This window comes from Musca vetustissima, unplaced genomic scaffold (genome assembly GCF_032173495.1).
Source record: "Musca vetustissima isolate MV318-11 ecotype Yass unplaced genomic scaffold, APGP_CSIRO_Mvet_v1 utg567, whole genome shotgun sequence".
Taxonomy (NCBI): Eukaryota; Metazoa; Arthropoda; class Insecta; order Diptera; family Muscidae; genus Musca; species Musca vetustissima.
Genome location: NW_026880033.1, coordinates 107,974 through 128,062, shown reverse-complemented (window position 1 = coordinate 128,062; position 20,089 = coordinate 107,974). Strand labels below are relative to the sequence as shown.

The window sequence follows — 20,089 nt, the reverse complement described above, 5'->3', positions numbered from 1 at the left end:
CGAGAAAATCAGTCCAGATTTCTATATAGCTCCCACATATAGTTTCGTCCGATTTCATGTAAATGTTGCACCAAAGTCCCTATATATCTTTCGTTTTGCACAAAATTTGGCATAACGTACTGAATTGAGCCTAGAGTGATGTCTGCGTTGTTTCGTGAAAATCGGTCCAGATTTAGATATAGCTCCCTTTTATTATAGATTGATTCTAAGTAATTGACGCACCAAGAACCAATAGGAACAAAACGTTCTGATATTAGTATAACCTATCCTGTGACAAGTTTGTTTGAAATCGCTTAATATTTGGATAGAGCTTCCATATATATTTTCGCCCGATTTCAAGTAAATTGGGCATCAAACTCCTCATGTTAGTCAGTTTGACATCAAATTTTGCACAACGTACAAAATTGAGCATAGAATTATGTAGTTGCGTTTTCTAGAAGTACAGACATAGCCCAACGGATGACCCATTTATATTTGTTTGAAGTCGATTTACATACTTTATGGATAGATCTACGTAGATTCACATTTAGATAAATATCACATATATTATTTCATCCAATTTCATGCTAATAGTCCTGTTTAATATACCCATAGTGGTGAAGGGTATCATATAGTCGGCCCCGTCCGACTTTACTACTTTCCTTACTGGTTATTTATTTATTTTTTGCTGATGTTATTTTTAATAAATATTACCTTTTTTAGGTTTGTTAGTTGGAATGATCTTAAGATTTTTACCCAAATAAACATGAATTTCATACAATTATGCTTATGCATAGGTGTGTCTGGATGTATGTGGGTGTGTACGAAATACTGTTTGTCTCGATGAGAACGATTTGAAGCGTACTTGCAGCTTGTCTACTAATGTTCATAAATGTGGCCCTAACTAAGACTTGAAGGATGGCGCTCTATATGAAGGGATGCTTTAATTATCTAAGTTTATCTAGGAATGTGTAAAACTGTAGTATCACACTTTCTTAAAAAGTCCTCTATGTTTATAAGGAAACATTTTAAAAGTTGCGATTGGCGTTATATGTAAATAATGTAGTTAGTGACTACCAAAATCATCATTATGACAAATGAAAGTAGATAAATCGATATTGGCAACCTTGCACAGCACCTTGACATTTTCAAATATAACTGGAACTTCACATCAGAACTATGGAACTGGAAGTATGCATTAGGTCATCATGGTATAATAATGTAAGGTAACAGGAAGTGTTGTTGTACTGTGCTAGTGCCATTGAAAATGAAAACAACACATACAAATTATCAAATAATTTTATTTATTTTAAAAATGTACATTTTTGATTCCTCAAATGTGGGAAGTATTTAAAACCCAATACCAAACATTATTAACACTTTTAGACCCATTTAGTACCTATGTTTCTTATAGTACTTTTTTCCAAAACCACCTCCAAAACTATCTCCATATCTGACCGCAAAAGAAATTTAGCTCTATACAAAATGTAGTATACTTTTTTACCCTTTGTACTCGTGTAAAATTTCCAAATTTCAAATATAGCTTCACCCAAATCCAAATTAAGTACCAGTTAGTAAACATTGATATAAATTGCCATAACTTCCAAGGAAATCATGCAATCCACTGGAAATCTTATTACTCAACTTCAGGATTTCAGGATTCTAGGATTTCAAGATTCTAGCTCTATCGGCTCACTCAAATCCACATTTGGTACTATTTTGTACACATTAGTACAAATTTCCCAAACCTTCCATATGGCCCAATCCAACACACCAACAGTGATCCTAACTTCTCACGTCAAGATTCCAGCTCTGTCGGTTTACCTAAATCCAAATTTGGTACCAGTTTGTACACATTAGTACGAATTTCCAAAACGTTATACATACCGGAATCCTACATCACAACAGTGATTCTAACTTCAAATTTCAAGATTCTAGCTCTGTCGGTTCACTCAAATCTTTATTTGGTACCATTTTGTACACATTGATACAAATTTCCAAATCTTTATATATATCCCAATCCTATACCCTAACAGGTTTTTTGAATTATATGGTAAGTATGCATGCCCCTACGCATGCGACATAATTTGTGTGATGGCGTCACAATTTTTCATTCACCTGGTTGTATGCATTTTTTGAGCAAATTTCACAAAAATGCCAGGCGCCCAGAAGAAAATAAAAAGTAGCACGCAAAAAAAAAATTACAAAATTGCATCTTGCAATGCCGTAGAAAGAAATTTGTAGCATACTTTTAGGCACTCGAAATTTTTTTTCGCAAATTTTTTCCATTTTTTTGGAGGGCAACTTGCTACTTCATTGTGAAATTTGAGCAGAATTGCACCAAATTTTTGGGATTTTTTTGTTCAAATTTATTGGGAGCCATTATTGTGGTGGCATTGGACATTATTGTTACTAAGAAACTAATATTATGACCCCCACTAAGAGATTTTTTAGACGTCCGTAAATAGACACATTTTTTGTTTTTTTTTTTAAATCTGTTTTTTTGTTTTATTTCAATAAACGAAGAAGGTACATAAAGAAATAACTCAACTACATACACTATTTACTTAATAGTACTTAATACAATGGTAGTGGAGATGAACAAATTGATGAAAGATGTGAGGCTCAGCTGGATATTTTCTTTCAGATATTGCTCAAACCTACCAGTCATCCAGAACAGGTATATAGAAAATTTAATTAAGTGGAAAACTGCGGGCTTTTAGCTCCGTAACATGTACCAAGTTTGATATTCGGAACAACATTTTTGGGCTCATATCAGGAAATAGATTTAAAAAAAATTCAACATGACTGATTTGGTAGTCCTTAAAGAAAGATGGCTGCTATAAAAATACACTAAAACTGCTTATTTAATATTTAAAGAAATGTAAAAAAAAAACTGTGATGGTTCCCATTTTCATCGATAATCTTACCTCGGTTCAATGTTTATTGAAATAGCCGCATTTTCGGAAAAACAGATTTGGTAAAAAATGTTTTTTCGGGAATTACATTTAGACTTTAGATAAAAATATATTTTTTAAAGAAAAATTTTTTCGAGTAACACATAAAGTCGTGGGTTTTTAAACATGTTTGTTTTGGGGACCAGATATGGGCGTGGATTCATTAAAAAATACCAGGGACCACAAATGTAAGTGGGTCTCACTCAGGGCTGTCTTTCCTGACCCGTAAGGTATCATAATGAAGTAAAAAATTGGTCATTGGTAGGGAAAATTTAGTTAAGGTTCTAAATAATTTTTCACTGAAGAAACGGGCTGCGAACCATTTCAACAGAGCCGCATTTTTATAAAAAAAACAATGGGTTGTCAAAGGGTTGTTTGTTTTTATGACTATTCATCGTTAAATTATAGCCCGAACTGAAGATGTTTGTTTACGGTGTTTCCAAAAAGATAATACCTAAAAGATCACCCTTTATAATTGTAAAAATATGGAATGGCAGTGTGTAATAAAACTTCAGAATTCCCTCTAACCATATCTGGAAACTTTATAAAAATCGGTTTAGTAGTTGCCGAGATATTTGTATTTCAATTCAACGATGGTCCGAAATACTCCTCCTGGTCGATTCTGGTCGCCTATTACCTGAAAATGAAAAACTACACAAAAATCGGTCTTTTGGAAAAGGCAAAAATTGTTTTCATAATGTCTGCTTGTTGTATGACAATTATAGCATACTTGCAGGGCAAAGGGCTGTTCGAGGCGCAATTTCTTGTTGCTTGATATGTAGGTGTGATTGTATGTGATTTATGCACATATGCAATGTAAAATATATTTACTTACACATACACACACTGCAGCTGTATGAAGAAAAAATTTCCATGTTTGCAAGATCGATTTTTGTGGTGGTTTTCATTTTTTGGTAATAGGCGCCCAGCATCGAACAGAAAGTATGTTTCGGAGCATGGTAGAATTGAAATTCGAATAACTCCGGAAATACTTAACCGATTTTTTATGAATTTTGCAGCAATGGTTAGAGGGAATTCTGCAGTTTTATTACACAATGACATTATATATTTATTATACCTATAAAGGTGATTTTTTAGCTATTATATTTTTGGTAACACTGTTTAAACAGCTTACACACATCTCGTGTTTTGTTTTTCTGTCATACATCTTCAGTTTGGTCCATAATTTGTTAGTATAGATACAAATAAAAGAGTGAAGTGATTGACTGACTGACTGATTTAACGGTCACTGATGGAGTGTAGAATAGATAGGTTTTTTAGACATTCGAACTATAAGTATGCGAAAAGTACTAACATGTACTAAATTTAGTACAATTTCGTAGCATGTGAATGGATAGAGCCATGGTATAATAATAGAAGGTAACAGCAAGTGTTGTTGTACAAAAAACGATACAACAACCACATGGAAATTTGTTTTTGTAAGTTCTACTAGTGTCAACTCATTTGACAGAAAAATGTAAACAAATTATCATCAAATTATTTTTATTTTGAAAATGAAATATTTTCGAATCCTCAAAATAAAAATTGAAAAACATGAATGAAAATCTATCAAATTTATATTTCTATCGCTTCCACATCTTTCCTATAATTGAGCCATTGCCATATATATGTGTAACACATATGAAAATGCTGGGAATAGCGAGTTATTCCTTGAATAAAGATTTGCTTCCTCAAACTTTCCCAGCAGGCAGATTGACTAAATTGAATACAGGAGCACATTTAATAAAGAACAATTTCAAATTGTATGCGTTCCCAATTTTCCTGTTGGCCGATTTTTAAAAACATAATTTGTCAAATAAGTTGTACCATGGGATAGAGCTAAAAACTTGAAATTTCGAATGCGAATAAGGGTTGAGATTTTGGGTATATTTAAGGAGATGGTTTTGAAAGCGTGGTACTATATTTGGTACGAATTTCATTTCATCGAGCTGGAATCCTGAAATATGAAATGAACATTACCGTCGGAGTGTGGAATTGGGATATGAACGTAGTTTTGTAAATTTGTTACTTATGTGCACGAAAAGTACTACATCGTACTATAATCGGTACAATTTGGATTTGGGTGAACCGGTAGAGCGGGAACAATGGAATTTGGAGTAAGGATCACTGTAGGGGTGTGGGATTGTGGTCAGGATTCTGTTTAAGAAATTAATACTTATGAATACCAATTGGTACTAAATTTGGTACAATTTGAATTGTGAGTGAATTAATAGAGTTTGAATCCTGAAACTTGGATTTGGTATCACTGTGGGGGTGTAGGGTTGGGGTATGTAAGAAGTTTTAGAAAATTGTACTAGGTGTACTAAATTTGGTACTATTTAAATTGTGGGTGAAGCGATAGAGTTGGAATCCTGGAATTTTGATTTGGGATCACTGTGGAGATGTTTGGGCGCTCTTATTTTTTGGATATATTGAAATTTTCCCAAAGATGCCCCCATGAACAGACCTTTTAGACGTCCATAAATAAAAAGCGTGTTTATTATTTCTTTTTAAATTTGTTTTATTTTTATAAACAATCAATTTCCGCAAAGTTAATGTTTTAAATTTATACCGGTCTTGCAGGAAATGAGCGTTATTAGGATACGTATTTAATATAACTGCTTTGGTAGTCCTTGCAAAGAGATGATTTCTATAAAAAATCCCTATTACTGCTCTAGTAATCTTTAAAAAAATTAGCACTGCAAAATCCCCCATATCTAATTTTTATAACTGAAATCTGCTTTTAAAACATATTTCGGAAATAGATAGCCTAATGAATAATTAAAAAATGTTTTAAGCAGTGTAGTTGGACGAGGCCACTTTATATGATACCCAACACACCTGTCATTGAAGCTTACAAAAGCCTGAAAATTTTAAAAATATTTTCAAGAACAATATTTAAGCATGAAATATATATGTATATATATTTTTTTAAGGGACTACACATTTTCAAAATGTTTTTCTTGATGTACCTTCATTATCAAGAATTATAATTTCTATATCCTCCTTAGTTATGTACGTACTGCTGTTGGCAAAATAATGAACTTCTCATACTTTGAAAGATCGAAAACCAAAAATTTACATATACAGAATAATATATCGCTGGCTTAATGTGAAAATGCAATAATTCCACTTTTTCAAGAAATCGAGATTTTGATACAGACATGTTCAATACATCGATTTAATAAAAAGTCTACAATTGGCTAATTTGTTGTTGTTGTTTTGTAGTGATGAGTTGACTATCTCTCCTGTAAAATTGAAAAATAGGGACTTATTGCCTTTACATTAATAAGAAGAAACGGGCTATATATAATAAGACTATATAAATACTGAGATAAATTATTATATAATATTATAATTATTTCAATATTGTCAATTGTACCATTAGCCTACGTAAATGGTTACGGGTTCATGTACAAATTTTGTTTGAAAATGATAGAATCAAGTAAAGAGATGCTGGGGCATAATTGTTAAAGGTAGTCTCATCGATTCAGCAAATGAGACTACCTTTAATACCGTTTCCACGGCAGAGGCGTCTACGATCCGAAACGACCCGAGTTATACTCGGCCAACGTCTGTCACCTCAGCCCATTGTGTAAAAGTAAAAGGGCTGCTACAACAACAACAACCTTTAATAACAATTGACAGCGCGGTACCAAACACATGCCCTGCATGTGGACTTGGACCTCACGATACGCTGTATCTCTTTAACTGCCCTGCTCAACCCACTCATCTGTCTCCGGAATCTCTCTGGACGCAGCCGTTCCAGACTGCAACTTCCCTGAACCTGGAAACAGAGGAGTCAGAACCAGAATAATTGAAATACAACAAACATGTAGACAGTTGCTACAACAACAACCTTCAGTAATTATGCCATGGTACTACATATAGGCGTTGATTTAAAAAAAATATAATTTAAAGAAATCAAATACGACCCGAACATCACGAAATTTTACATGGGAAAAACAATGTGTCAGGCTCGGGATATAGATCCACAGAAAGTTAGTGTTCAGTGATGTGTGATACCCTCATACGGTCAGCCGCGTATACTGCTCCATTCACTGGTTTTATTTTAACGTTGTTGATATTAGAAAAAGTATAAAATTTGTAGAATATTGATCTACAGTAGAACCTCGACATAATGATCAATATATTGTCCTCATCGTTTAATAGAAAATATATAATCCGATTTTCCTTAGTTCATTATAAACGTTGCAATGTAAGTCAAAATTCTCAGTGTGGGTCATAAAAACTAGATCGCTATAAAAAAGTGCATTATAACCGTGTTATAAACGTTATAAACTTAGTGATATATATAAAAATATGTACAACGTTGTTGGGATCGTACAAAACTTTTCGCTATTCGTATAAGGTTTAAAAGTAAGAAATCTTGAAGTTGTTTTTAAATCTTGAAGTTGTTAATCTGAACCGTGTCTATAATTGACAAACAGTATATAAACAAATCAGTTTAAAATTTAACAGATTTTATTTGTTTATTTGTGATTATTTGTATATATATGTCAAATGAATTATATATCAAATGAATTATACGAAAAGTCATCCATGGTTTTTCATTTAATTCGAACCTACACAAATTCATGAATGTCCCATTCAAATTTCGCTTAAAAATAATAAATCAAAAACAAATAATCCAATCCGTTCCAAATTTTATTTAGCAATCGTATGAACTAAGATAATTGCAATCGATTAAGTTCTTCGATCTTTTCAAAAAAAAAAAAAAAAATCATATGTTCCAGATAGAGTCATGCCCTCTTTCGAATGCCGTTGTATTTTTTCGGAATCGGACGTTCCAGTGATCGGAAATCACAACTAAAAAACAACAACAAAATTATGTTAATGCATTTCCTTATGCCTTAAATATTCAAGTGCCTTCATACAAAGTTGCACGTCCATTAGCCAGCCTGTTGCAAATCATAAAAATTTGAAATCGAGCATGCGGTGTCCCCTTAATACACAAAATAAAGGTGCTTTGGAAAGCAGATATTATTATACAAGTGTTATACAATATAGCAATAATTATTTCAAAACATAAATACTCGAAATATAAATTTAACCCAAGATCTTTAATATTTGTCCAACTGAAATCGATCAAATTCTTCAGTTTCGACTGATATTTGCATTCGACTTGATAATATCTAATTTGATGTTATTAAAAATCGACCTTTCTTGCCAAGTCGGACTCTTCCCAACATGTGCTTTTATTTTATATTATTCAACATATATTTGTTTGTTTGTTTTAATTTTAAGAATTGAGAGATATCGTTACATTTATTTTTCTAATGCTTTCATCATTAATTCCGTAATTAAAGCAAGAGGTTTTGAAATATTTGGAGACGTCGATGTTGATGGAAGGGCATTGTTCGTTCGTACGCTTTACTATTTGTTACAGCTAAATAAATATAAGTTTTGGGTATGTGTTCCAGCGTTCGCATCCTAGGAAGCGTCACAGATTCGTATTCAAATTTCTATTCATAAGAATTGGGCGTTTTTATTGGAATTGTGCTGCTTCACACATGTATCGTTTATCCTTGCTCCTAATGTCTTCGAACAAAGATGGATTTACACTATTTTCTTAAAACTAAGTATGTTTATGAACTATTTTAGTTAATCTATTGGTATATTTATTATGTATGGTTGTGTGTGATATGTGTGTTTGTAAGTATGATTGAGTAGTTCTGTGCATATGTTGATTCCTATCAACAAGAGTGGGTGTGGCCGAAAGAAGCGGTGCGAGCAAGCGAGTGTGTGTGTGTATTTTTGCTGTGTTCATTGGTGGCCCCAGGGATCTATATTACCTTCTATGACCTGCAGACGCAGTGCAAAAACTTAACAGATTCCTAATCCCTGTGAATGGTGTGACGTGATCAGGGGAAGCGAGTAGTGTGCACAAATGTGTATTTCCTAATCCTAAACTTATTTGTAAAATGTCTAAATTTGTTTTTCAAGTTCAGCTTGCAAATATGCCATTTGTTGAGTATGTTTTGGTTTTTGTTTTACATTTACTAAAAGGCATTCAAAGGGGAAATAGGACTTCACAAGAGCTAATTATCGTTAAGTGGGGGTTTCCATTGTAAAATAATATATATGTATATATACTTTTTTATTTAAAAGCGTTGATCATAACTTGCTTCAAATCCGCCAATAGTTTACTCAAAAATGCTGCATACTAGTTTATTCGTACTTTGCAATCTGTGCAGCATAATCACCAATAAAGTGTGCTACTCGCGCCATGGGTGGTGAACGGAGTCACGCATTCACGATTATCTTTACCGTTCACAAAATCTCTGAATACGAGTACGTCTAGTTGAGTGGATGGGCAAGGGCCGGGATGCAATGTGTCCCTTTAACAAAGTATAAGTTCTTGTCCTAGGTAAATAAATTCTTATTCTTGTTAGATACTTGTCACTATAATTTATAATGTTGTGTTTTCTGGTTTAAATTACTATTTTGTTCTTCCTAAATCATTTTTATAATTAATATGTATATTAAGTTTGTTTCTTTTTGTTTTTGAAAAATAAGGCCCGTGTATTTCATACATAAGTTCCGGCTGGGACTTCCTATGTATTCTATAGTTTGTAATACAAAGCGTTGGTTATATTTTATATGCACATTTCAAGGATTTGCGATACTGGGATACGAGCTTATGGTATAGGGTGATTGGCGCTGTTGGCTTGATGCTGATTCTGTATTTGTTTTTATAGCTTCAGGGCTACCGAAAGCCTGTCTTTCGGTTTCTACAGTCGTATGTGTGTTCCTCATGACACATCTTACAGTACTGCCTGTCATGGTGAATGAACTCGAATGTTCATCGAATCTTCAGGCTTCATCACACGTGGAACGTGTAGACAGTCTTTCCAGTCAGACTTAAGCCAAAAACGCAACCAGACATTTGTTCTGTACTCCAACATACCACGACATATCAGTGGCAGATTTACTTTCGTTTTCATCTTACAATAATGTTGTAGCTTATGTTTCGACTACTATTTAAATTCAACGGTGCTCACAAATGTTCTAAACTAATTCGAGGGTCCAATGATGTAATAATTAATTATATAATAACAGGGTGGCGGTTATATCATTACATTTTGGATGATGTGGGTAGACGTGTGTAATTGTGGTGCGGGCTATCTTACAACAATTCATGTTATGTATTGTTTTTGTGGTAAAGGTCGTTGGTATTCAAATGCTCACAGACAACGGCCAGTCACGTGTCGTACTCCCCCGACAATTTATGGATGAATGAATCAAATTCAAGTAAGTATAGTCTAATAGTCGAATCCAAAGCATCCCGCAAAAATGACGCTGATACGTTTTTTCGCATTCGAGCAACAGCGGACACCACAAAGTGCTTTAGAAAAAAACAGTGTTTCGAATATAGATCAATGATATTCTTAAAACTGATTTTGGATCGGTAGTACGAAGTAGCGCAATGTTAACAGTTTCTTGCAGTTTCCACGAAGCTGTAGATAGATGTTAGCGATATTTTCCACATGAAATGCGTTTATTAGGCGGATGCTTTGGACGACCTAACTGTATGATTGCGTCTTGTCAGCCATGTTATCATAAGGATATTACCTTGTGCTTGTATTTTGCACTCGAGTGCCTGCTGTCCAATTGTAACCGCCGGTTCTACACGGAACAATGCAGGCTGTGCTGAAGCGCTACTTGAATCATACGTTCTTCCGGTTTCACTTATCCATGGAGAGAGTACTTGGTGAACTGTGTCTGCCTCGTGTGTTAATGTGTGTGATTCCAGTATATGTTATGTTGAACTGGGTTCCTTGGTTTTTGTTAGTTTGCTTGTTATCCTTAATTAAATTGTCATTATGGTATAAAAATAGAAAAAGTGTATGAAAAAATTCGTCGAAAAAAGTTGTTTGTTTAAGTTTGAATACAAAATGTTGTTGCTTCGTTAACAAGAGATTGGTTTGAAGGGGAATAAAATCGAAGTGTTGTTGTTAAATTTTGCGATTGTTGTTTATATCTTAACTTTAATTGTGTGTTGTATTTGTCCTAGCTTTACTAAGTTGCGGATAAACGTGTATGTGTTGTTGCTGGCGTTGCCAGTTGCACACACATTTGCCGTGCAGACATGACTGCGATTATATAAATGTAATATTAATACTATTTGGTTGATTGTTTTTGTGTCATCACGGTTGCTGTTTTGCCTCTTACTTGGGAGCAGAGCGACATATCAAGTGGAGGAACTGCTCAATAGATTGGGGACATTGGCATTCGAGCGGCCACATGATGGTTTTTTGCCAATATGTTTACCTTGTGTTCGGAGGATCAGCCTCAGAGTGTGATTCATTGGTGGCGTTGGTATCTTTAGTGGCCATCGATAGTACTGGGAAGGAAGAAATGGTTGTGTGTGGCTCGGTATTCCTGTTGCCAGTCCCCTTTCGTTTGTTTGACGTTTGGAAGGCTGTTGGTGAAAGATTGTGCTCGTGGCCTATTTTGCATTAGGTTCGATAGTCGTGGCCGGCTTTCAATAGGGGTGAATGCAAAACGAGAATCTTGGTGGGAATCATGAATAGGTTGGCATTTCCAATGGTATGGTTTTGTTGTAAATGTGGAAGTTCTACGTCTCTTCTACTGTTTCTTTCTGTAGCGCACGGATGCCTTGTAAATTCGCTTCGTAGCGATTACGAATGTTCCGACGTCTATGACTGACTACCTTTTGGTGGTGTCGGGAGCAGTATCTTTACTTTATTCGACAATGGTATTGGAGACGTGTGGAACAGGTACGGCGAGAAGATGCAGACACAGATGAGAAAGGAAAATGGTACTGAATGATTGAAGAGGCCAAGAGTAGAAACGTTTTGGTCCACGGAGTCGCTGAGGAATGTGTTGCTGTTGTAGCAGCCGCAAAAGCTGCTGTGGTAGCCACTAGCAACCCCCATACCACGGAAATGTCCAGCACCATCAGTGCGGAAGCATCAGCGGGCGAGCAGTACTTGTTAGCTTCAGACGCGTCTGGGGCTTGTCTTCAAAGTCCTCGTTGTAATTGTAAAACGGAGATATCTTGAGACCGGTCTTTTCGGGTATGATCTTGAAGTGGGGTTGCTCGGTGCTTACGATCAGTGGTCGTTTCATGGAGTGCATATACTGGGAGTGGGGTGCGCCCAAGGGTCGTCTTGTGCTGGGGACATTCATTTTTTTGCAAGGCTCAGGTTTGGTATCGTTGTTGTAGTGAGAGTTTTGAGCAGCGTATTTATTCGGCTTGTAAATGGAGAAAATGTTGTTAATGAGATTTAGGGCTGAGTGGCCACTTGCCGAAGGATGGCCGGACGAGGTGGGCTGTTGGGTTTGAACGTCTTCTTGATAGAAGTTGTTGTATTGATAGGTTGGCAACGTTTCCGCAGCGGGATACACTTTATGGCCATAGTTGAAAGGGCGGTGGAGGGGTGAGCCTGGCGGTTCAAAAAAATGAAAAGTGTTCGAGGCACTGTTTGTGTCCGTGGGCAGTGAAGCAGAAGTTGAGTGATGCTCAACTTGCGGCGGCGAGGGCATGCCTTCTAACAGCGATTTCTTGATCATCATTCGTTCCTGTTCTCGATCGTGTAAATCTATGGGTTGGCCATTGTTGTAACATCCAACGCTAACGTTTTTCACCTTCAGATTACTGTGCATATTGCGGCGCTGCATGTCCAAATCTATGGGGCTAGGTGGTTTCTCCAACTCCTCCCAGTATTTCTCCAAGTCAATATTGAAATCCTGCAAGTCCATTTCGGTAGTGTCCGAGCACGAGTCCTCGTCGTAGCGACTGGGCGGCTGCACTTCAAGAAGTGACTTGCTTCTCGCCGGACGTCTATAAGCGGAGGAAGAAGTATAGTTCCGTCTGGGAGCTTCTGAAGACAAATAACGCTCATCCTCGTCCAAAAATTTGTCTTGCATCAGGAGACGGTCCCTTTCGTCACGTATAAAGTGTTCTAGATCAGTGTCGAAGGATGCGGCTCTGCAATGCATATGCTCTTCTTCTTCAGCTGCAGGATGGTGGCTGGGGCAGTGATAACGTGAACGCGGAACCGCTGGCAGCTGTTGTTGCTGCTGTAATGTTCTGGCCATAAGGTACTGCTGTTGGTGGTGGCAGCAATAGTCATTGGCGGCACAACAACAGATCATCGTAGGTGGCGACGGCAAAGGCTGCTCACGATGTGGTCCAGAGCCCGAAAGCAGCGAGTAGCGAGAAGCCGTTGCCACACGATGATTACTTCGATCCTCCCACCAGTCTAAATCGTGTATGCTTCTGCTGCTACCACCACTGACATCAGCACCATAGATGCCAGATATCGACGATGACGAAGGAGCAATCCTTCGCCAGGTCCTTCGCGGAGCCGTAGCATAGCTGTCCGAATATATGTCATCCAGTAAGCACCTGGCATTCGTGCAGCGCTCACGGGCACAACACACGTGCAAATCTTGTGCTGAAGACAGAGCGGCCTCATCCAAACTATTACTGCAATGGTAACCCATAGATTTGCGAAATGCTTCATGACGCTCCCGTCGGGATTTCCCTACCGATTGTGGCACTTCATAATCCATTACATCAAAAGGAGTTGTTTTCGACGAAGCGCTGAACGAATAGGATTTTGGCACATTCGCTTTGTTCTTTAAAATCGATGTCATGGGGGCGTGTGGTATAGAGGGGGCAGGTGGCGGGGGCGAAGCACCCACACCCTCGCCAAAGCTACGGTCGGCAAAGGAACAACTTTGCGATTTCGGGTAATGAAACTCCTTACAGCTGATCGATCGCTGCAGTCCATATCCAGCCGAACCTTCCCCCTCTCCTCTCCGTTCCCTCATGCCACCGCTGCCTCCACCACTTTCATAAACAGACCCCACCAATTCGTTTTCCAGAAATAATTCATCGGTCTCGCGTATATTTCTTAGTTTTCCAACTCTTCCATATTTCAGACATTCCGGTATAAACTCATCGTCCAGATCTTCGGAGCGGTTAGAATAAATGTTGTCCGTGTACCAGTTTGGATCCAGCTGTCGTGGCTTCGGTTTGGCCAGATGCATTTTATCTCTTTTCGATTGACGATAACTCTCGAAGCAAATACCCTTCATTCGTTCCAATTTCTGCTCGCGAATTCGTTCCCAATTCTCCCAGTTCTTATCGTTTTTACTGCGTCCGCTGCCATCCAAGCAGAACGTCAAGGTCTTTGACATATCGTAATCGCCATTATAGTCGACATTCGTGTTTTTGGGCTCTCCTCTATCTCTGTCCCTGATGTTCTTATATGTGGTCTGAGTGCCACCATTACTGTCCGTAACAACGATGCGAATTCGGCGACTGCCCCTGTCCCCAGCCTTGGAAGACAATGACGACTTGTGGGGCTGTTTGTCGCGTTCGCTAGACGGCTCTTCTGGCTGTCACACTTCTTGCAAATATTTTATGGGGCAATATCCCTGACGATTGTCAGCAGATCGCACCATGACCATTCCGTTAACTTCATCGCCCGTCTGGCGAAACAATATAAAACGAAAAAAGAGCAACCATCAGTTAATATGTTAACTACCTTTTGCGACAACCAAGCTACGAAACGTCCACACCCACCTGGATTACAATTTGATCTCGTAGAAGTGTCATGTTTTCGCCACGTTCCCCATCCGAAACCTGCAAATTGTGAGTCACTTGCAATGGTTTTTCGTTGGCATTCAAGCGCACACAATATTTCGATGGGAAGTATCCAACACGTCCCAAAACCTTGCCCTTCCACCAGTCGGGATCTGAAGTGTCGATGACAGTAACCTGAAATTAAAATGCAAATATTTGTTAATCCACGAATATAAAATATAACTTAAAAAGTTCCCTGCGATGCCTCAACAGGGCTTAATTTCTTGAACGAACTTAACGATGCAAGAAATACTTTCTTAAGAAATTCTACTTTTTGTAGAAATGTGCATTAAACATTGCAAATGCCATTAAATGCTTTGCGGCTCGCACACATTTCAAAAGTGAATATAGAATTTGAAGTACCCTACACACGTAGGGTGATAGCCCATCCATAGTTTAAGATTCAAACTCTACTATTTAGTATTTTTCGAACATTTACAGCATTCCTCTTCATAATCCTCTTTTCCCTTACCATATACCAAAGGTATATGCAGATTCCTTGAACACTCAGTACGTACCTTATAACCGGCCTTTAGATCCAATTCATCAGCATGTCGAGCCTTAAAGTTGTACAGAATAACGTATAAATTAGTTGGCAGCAGTCGGTGCGATTTCTAATAAAAAAAGACAAAAAAGGAGCATTTTAATAGGCAATTCGTCACTACCATATTATTGTGTATGAACAGATCTGTTTTCAATTGGTCCCATCCGGTGGGCAGGTGCTGACAATTTTGAAGGATATTTTAAATGGGGAATACCTGAAAATGTCTTACTGGGGAGGGACACGGCGATGTACTGGCCGATGACTGAGACTTCTCCATTTCGTCGGGCAAATCGACACTGCCTCCACGCATTCCCCGACTGGCATAAAGCAGCTTACGTCCTTGATGAGATGGACTTGATGGTGCTATAAAATACAGACAATAATTATATTTAAAGGTACTCCAATAAGGCATGGCTTCCAAACAACGAGACATAAGGGGGAATATGGGGTAAGAGGTGTACATATGTGCGCACAGGGACAGAAACGGAAACCACAGTGCAGGTAGTGCTAGGGACGTTTGTAATACGTTAAAACGAAACTAGCGTAGGGAAATAAAAACGAACGCATGCTTTTAAAATACTGTAAACTGTAAGAATGATACCGGAAATAAGCAAATAAATAGGAAAACAGGACCAACTACTAGTGGTGATAGGTGCAATAACAGCCGAGTGTACTTTTGTATTCCTAAAACAGAAACACAATGAAGCCACAAGATGTCACGATTATTCCAAAAACCGAATTGGCTACCAATGGCGAATGCAACGAATCTCCTGATTTGAGGGGTTGACTTACATCGCCAGCCTCTCAGAGAACCAGCTTCGTGGGTGTTTACATTGCGGCCCAAAAGCAAAATTGGTCTGATTGCTCTGTGCAGCACTAAAATCTTGAACCAATCGGGAATTTTTTCGATTTCGGTTGGATTTTCAAATAATACGTTCGATTATCACGGGACCTATTCGAAATACCGATTTTCACTTCTCAGCATTGATTTACCTCTTCATAAAATCTACAAAATAAAAAAACATTAAGCCTTTTTCATGATTTTTCGCACTGGGTTTAGAAGTTGCTATTATTCAACCAACAATATATGTCTGGAAGATAATCATGTTTATAGAAAATGGTATGCTATGGCATGGCATTTTAAGAAGCATGCCATTTTCTATTTACATGATAATCGTACGTATTATTCGAGAATCCAACCCAAATCGACAAAATTTAACCCAGGTTTAAACAAAAACCTTAGCTAACAATTCAAAAACCAGATAGGGTTTTTCTTCTACCACCATAAGGTTTCAGATTTTGGCGGTCCTGATTAGTTCAAATTGAGAAGTGGTAATGATTTATTGGATCCTCCCAGGGAAGTTGAGTACAAGAGGCTCGAGTTGGTGTTAAGATATCTGCTACAACTCTAATGAACACTTTAATTGTGAGAAATGACGAAATTATAAATCAATGAGAAGAACAAAACATTCGCTACATTAAATGACAGATGGCTTGAGGCAGGTATATATGTCCAGATTTATATTGGGCAATATTACTTGCGACAATTCTCAGTTCGGTTGTGAGATATTTAAGGGCTGTGGGACAATTAAGGATACGTAATGTAAATCAGGACTATGGTAGGTCTGCCAGTAAAAAAAAAAAAAAACAGACATAATGTGCTACGGCTAAAAAGCACACCTGCACACAGGCAACACTACAATGACAATCGTTATGGTTATGTTGAAAGGTTAACTAAAATTCCTACGTAACATTTCCTTTAAGCTATATGCAGGAATGGGTGGAATGAGTGATTAATGTGTTGAGTCAGAGTAAAGTCTGTGTGTCGGAGAGATTTTTCTCGTAAGGTCTGGCGTGCTGAGACAGTTACTAGTGGCTGTGTGCCCTTTGATGAAAGGAGGAGGGAGGCTCGTTCGAGAGGTTGTCAATGCTGGGAGATGTTAGGTGGTTTACAACAGTTTTTGGGCAAAACGGTCGCAAAGGTTAGGTAGAAAGGTGGTGTTGGGTAGAAGTTGCTGGCTTCGAATGGTGTTGTAGGCAATGCTCGATCAAGCAAAATATAGACAAGTAGAGACAAGAGTAAGAAATAGTATTTGGCTAGAAACGATAACTACTTACAATGCAAACGACTATTGTTTGATGGCGGTGTACTGTGCTCTAAGTGACCACCAGAACCTCCGTGATAGTAACTGGTAGTGGCTCCCGTCGCTGGACCGGGTACAGGGGGTTGTCGACGTCGGATTTGTCCATGTAACTCCGATGATTCGGGCGAGTCCAAGCTCAGCGATTTCATGCGCAAATTCAACTTTTGTCTTCTTGGCGAATGGGGAGCTTTTGTGGGACACCCAATTTCACAAAAATGGACAATATCACGTCAATATCAATCGAATGGCCCGGCAATTTGGTGTGATGTTTGTTTTTGGTCAGTGTTTGGAATGGTGGTGATGGTTTGGTTTTATTTGCATGTGTTGAGAGATGATCGCCGTTTTGGATGGGTTTACATTGAATGGGTTTGATTTGCGTTTAATTCAAATATACCACAAGCAATAACGCAATAAAAAAATAATTTGAGATGTTAATATCAATGCTCTATTCAGAGTAAACACAAAAACACATCTACAAAGACGACTAGTTATGTACAAATATTACGATTAAATACAAAATACTACCAGTGCAATGTTGTTTGCATTCCAGTGACAGGACTCAATACAATAATAAAAAGAAAAACGGACAGCTATATGGAAGATGACCAGTGTACATGACAACAAAAACATGTGTGGTGTCTACAGACAAACATATAAGCACAAAGTTGCAACGGAAAAGTGGTTTTGTGTTACTGGGCCGGTGTATGTTATGTGTGGGTTGTACGAAATGTTACTGGGCTAGGACATTTACTACAATTCGGTACTGGGCACACGTCTACCTTATGGACATGTGCACATCACCCATAATCTGAAGGATTGCTAAGTAGAAAGCATCTGCCGGTATTGTCGAAGATGGATGCTTCAGCATAAGAATTACGTAAAGGGTTGTTTGGAATGCATTTCGCACCTCTTTGGCACAAGTTGGGATTATGTTGCTCGCATATTTCGATTTATCATTGCGTAGAAAATCTGCCTAATTAATCAATATTGGTCCAAGCTTCCGGGTGGCCCCCACATAGTGATAACCCCATTAAACGGTATTTTGGGGGGTTTGGACACGTTTATCACATGAGTTGTCCAATTTTCATAGAAAAATTGCATAGACAGGTGGCGCCCATTATCAGCTTTTCTGAAGTTTTAATCGCTTTTCCCAATTGCAGTAGCTGTAATTTGACATTCCGGGACAATAGAGGTGAAATCATGTTATCGCCAAATTGGATATATAGGAATAAGTTTTGATATATCTCCCACATTAAGTTCCAGCACAATATTCGGTATTAAACGAATTTTAATGAAGTGGCATATCGAATTCCTGGTGAATAAAAAAATCCTTCCAGAAATTATTCAATAAAGGAATTATTCTCCAATTGTGATGTGATGTGTTCACTAATATGTTATTCATAGATTGGATTGGACCGAAGAATATACGCATTCATTATTATGCCAAATACTGATTATGCCAAATACTGTTATTCTTGTTTGTATCACGGCGAAGTGAAAGGAATGTTGAATATTCTATGCGCAGTAACTTGGTCTAAATTGGATTGTCAAAGAATTTATTCACTTTAAGCAGTGGCTTACAAAATGCAATAACTTTTTTCACGTTGTAGCGTTAACCATTAAACTTAGCTCCAAAGAGATGCCTGATGACGATTATATTTTCCCGAACAGCCGAAGCTACTGTTTTTCTGCCACAGCGAGCATATTGTTCCAATTCTGTTTTCTTTTTTTCTAAATCATTTCATACATATTCAGTATAATGTGATATATACTCAGATATCGGATTCCTTGGGAATCGGATACATATTTCGATAGACAGTGGAATTGATATGAGCATTTCCGGCAAAAGGTAAACCAAAGTAGAAGAATGTGTCTCTTTAATTGTGCTTAAATACGTAAAGTAAAGCCAAAAAATACAAAGAAAGACCACATTTGTCATTTTTTCGTCTTGTTCTTAGCATAAATACTAATTTAGTGACCATAAATGCAGACACTGCAGAAATAAAAACTTCAAAAGTGAGTGACCGAGAAACATCATTCGCAAATAAAGGATATGCCGAATTTTTAAATTTTGGAAGTCCAATAATAATGCTTGATATCTGCCCATATGTGAGTGATGTACAAGATACGCGACAAATGCAGACACGGCGCAACAACCCAACTGGCAATTCGTTGTAACAAACCGTAAATCCCGATTTGCATTTTATTTATTTTCAATTATTCTATTACAATTATATGAAATGAAATACAGCAAAGTATAAGAGTTCTATCTTTAACCTTAAACAACATGAATACAAACGAAAAGAACTAAACAAATTGGAGATAGCTTCGTAGTCGGCATGTCGTCTTCATTTGAGAGTAGAAAGGTAATATAGGAACATATGGTGTAACAACTTCTGGGCTTTGTTCCTTGAGGGCATTACGGAAAAACTATTGAGGCTTTGCAGAGGGCATTTGATCAGGGTCAGGTTTTAATTTGCAATTGAGACATGTTACATGGTATTGGGGCCCTGGGCCTGGACTGTGGCTTTAGGAGGGTGCCTTCCTTATTTTACGGTTTCTATGTCTTTAAACGAACTTTCCTTGCTGGTTTGGCCGCACCATTTGTGCTGGAGCTGGGAGCTGACGAGCTCTCTGAACTTCGTTGTTCACTAGATCGATCGACAATTATTTTCTTTTTCAGCATTAAGGGCTCCCCATATGGCCGCTCTGAGGTGGTGGGTTTGTCATCTGTAGCTATGATGGGAAGATTTAAGACACATTTTATTAGATCTGTTGCAAATGTCGAAAAGATATTTGGCCTGTGTAGTGACGGTTAGTG

The 20,089-nt window shown here is 37.6% G+C and overlaps 1 protein-coding gene across 1 annotated transcript in view; it reads right to left on the bottom strand.

Moving 5' to 3' along the window:
* Positions 1–11,846: 11,846 nt before the first annotated feature.
* LOC133325304 (uncharacterized) overlaps positions 11,847–20,089 on the bottom strand; it is a 73,986-nt gene continuing 65,743 nt past the window's right edge. The window contains 5 exon segments of the mRNA XM_061534090.1: positions 11,847–14,426; positions 14,521–14,715; positions 15,099–15,194; positions 15,339–15,487; positions 17,243–17,455. Coding sequence (XP_061390074.1) covers positions 11,847–14,426; positions 14,521–14,715; positions 15,099–15,194; positions 15,339–15,487; positions 17,243–17,455 — 3,233 coding nt within the window.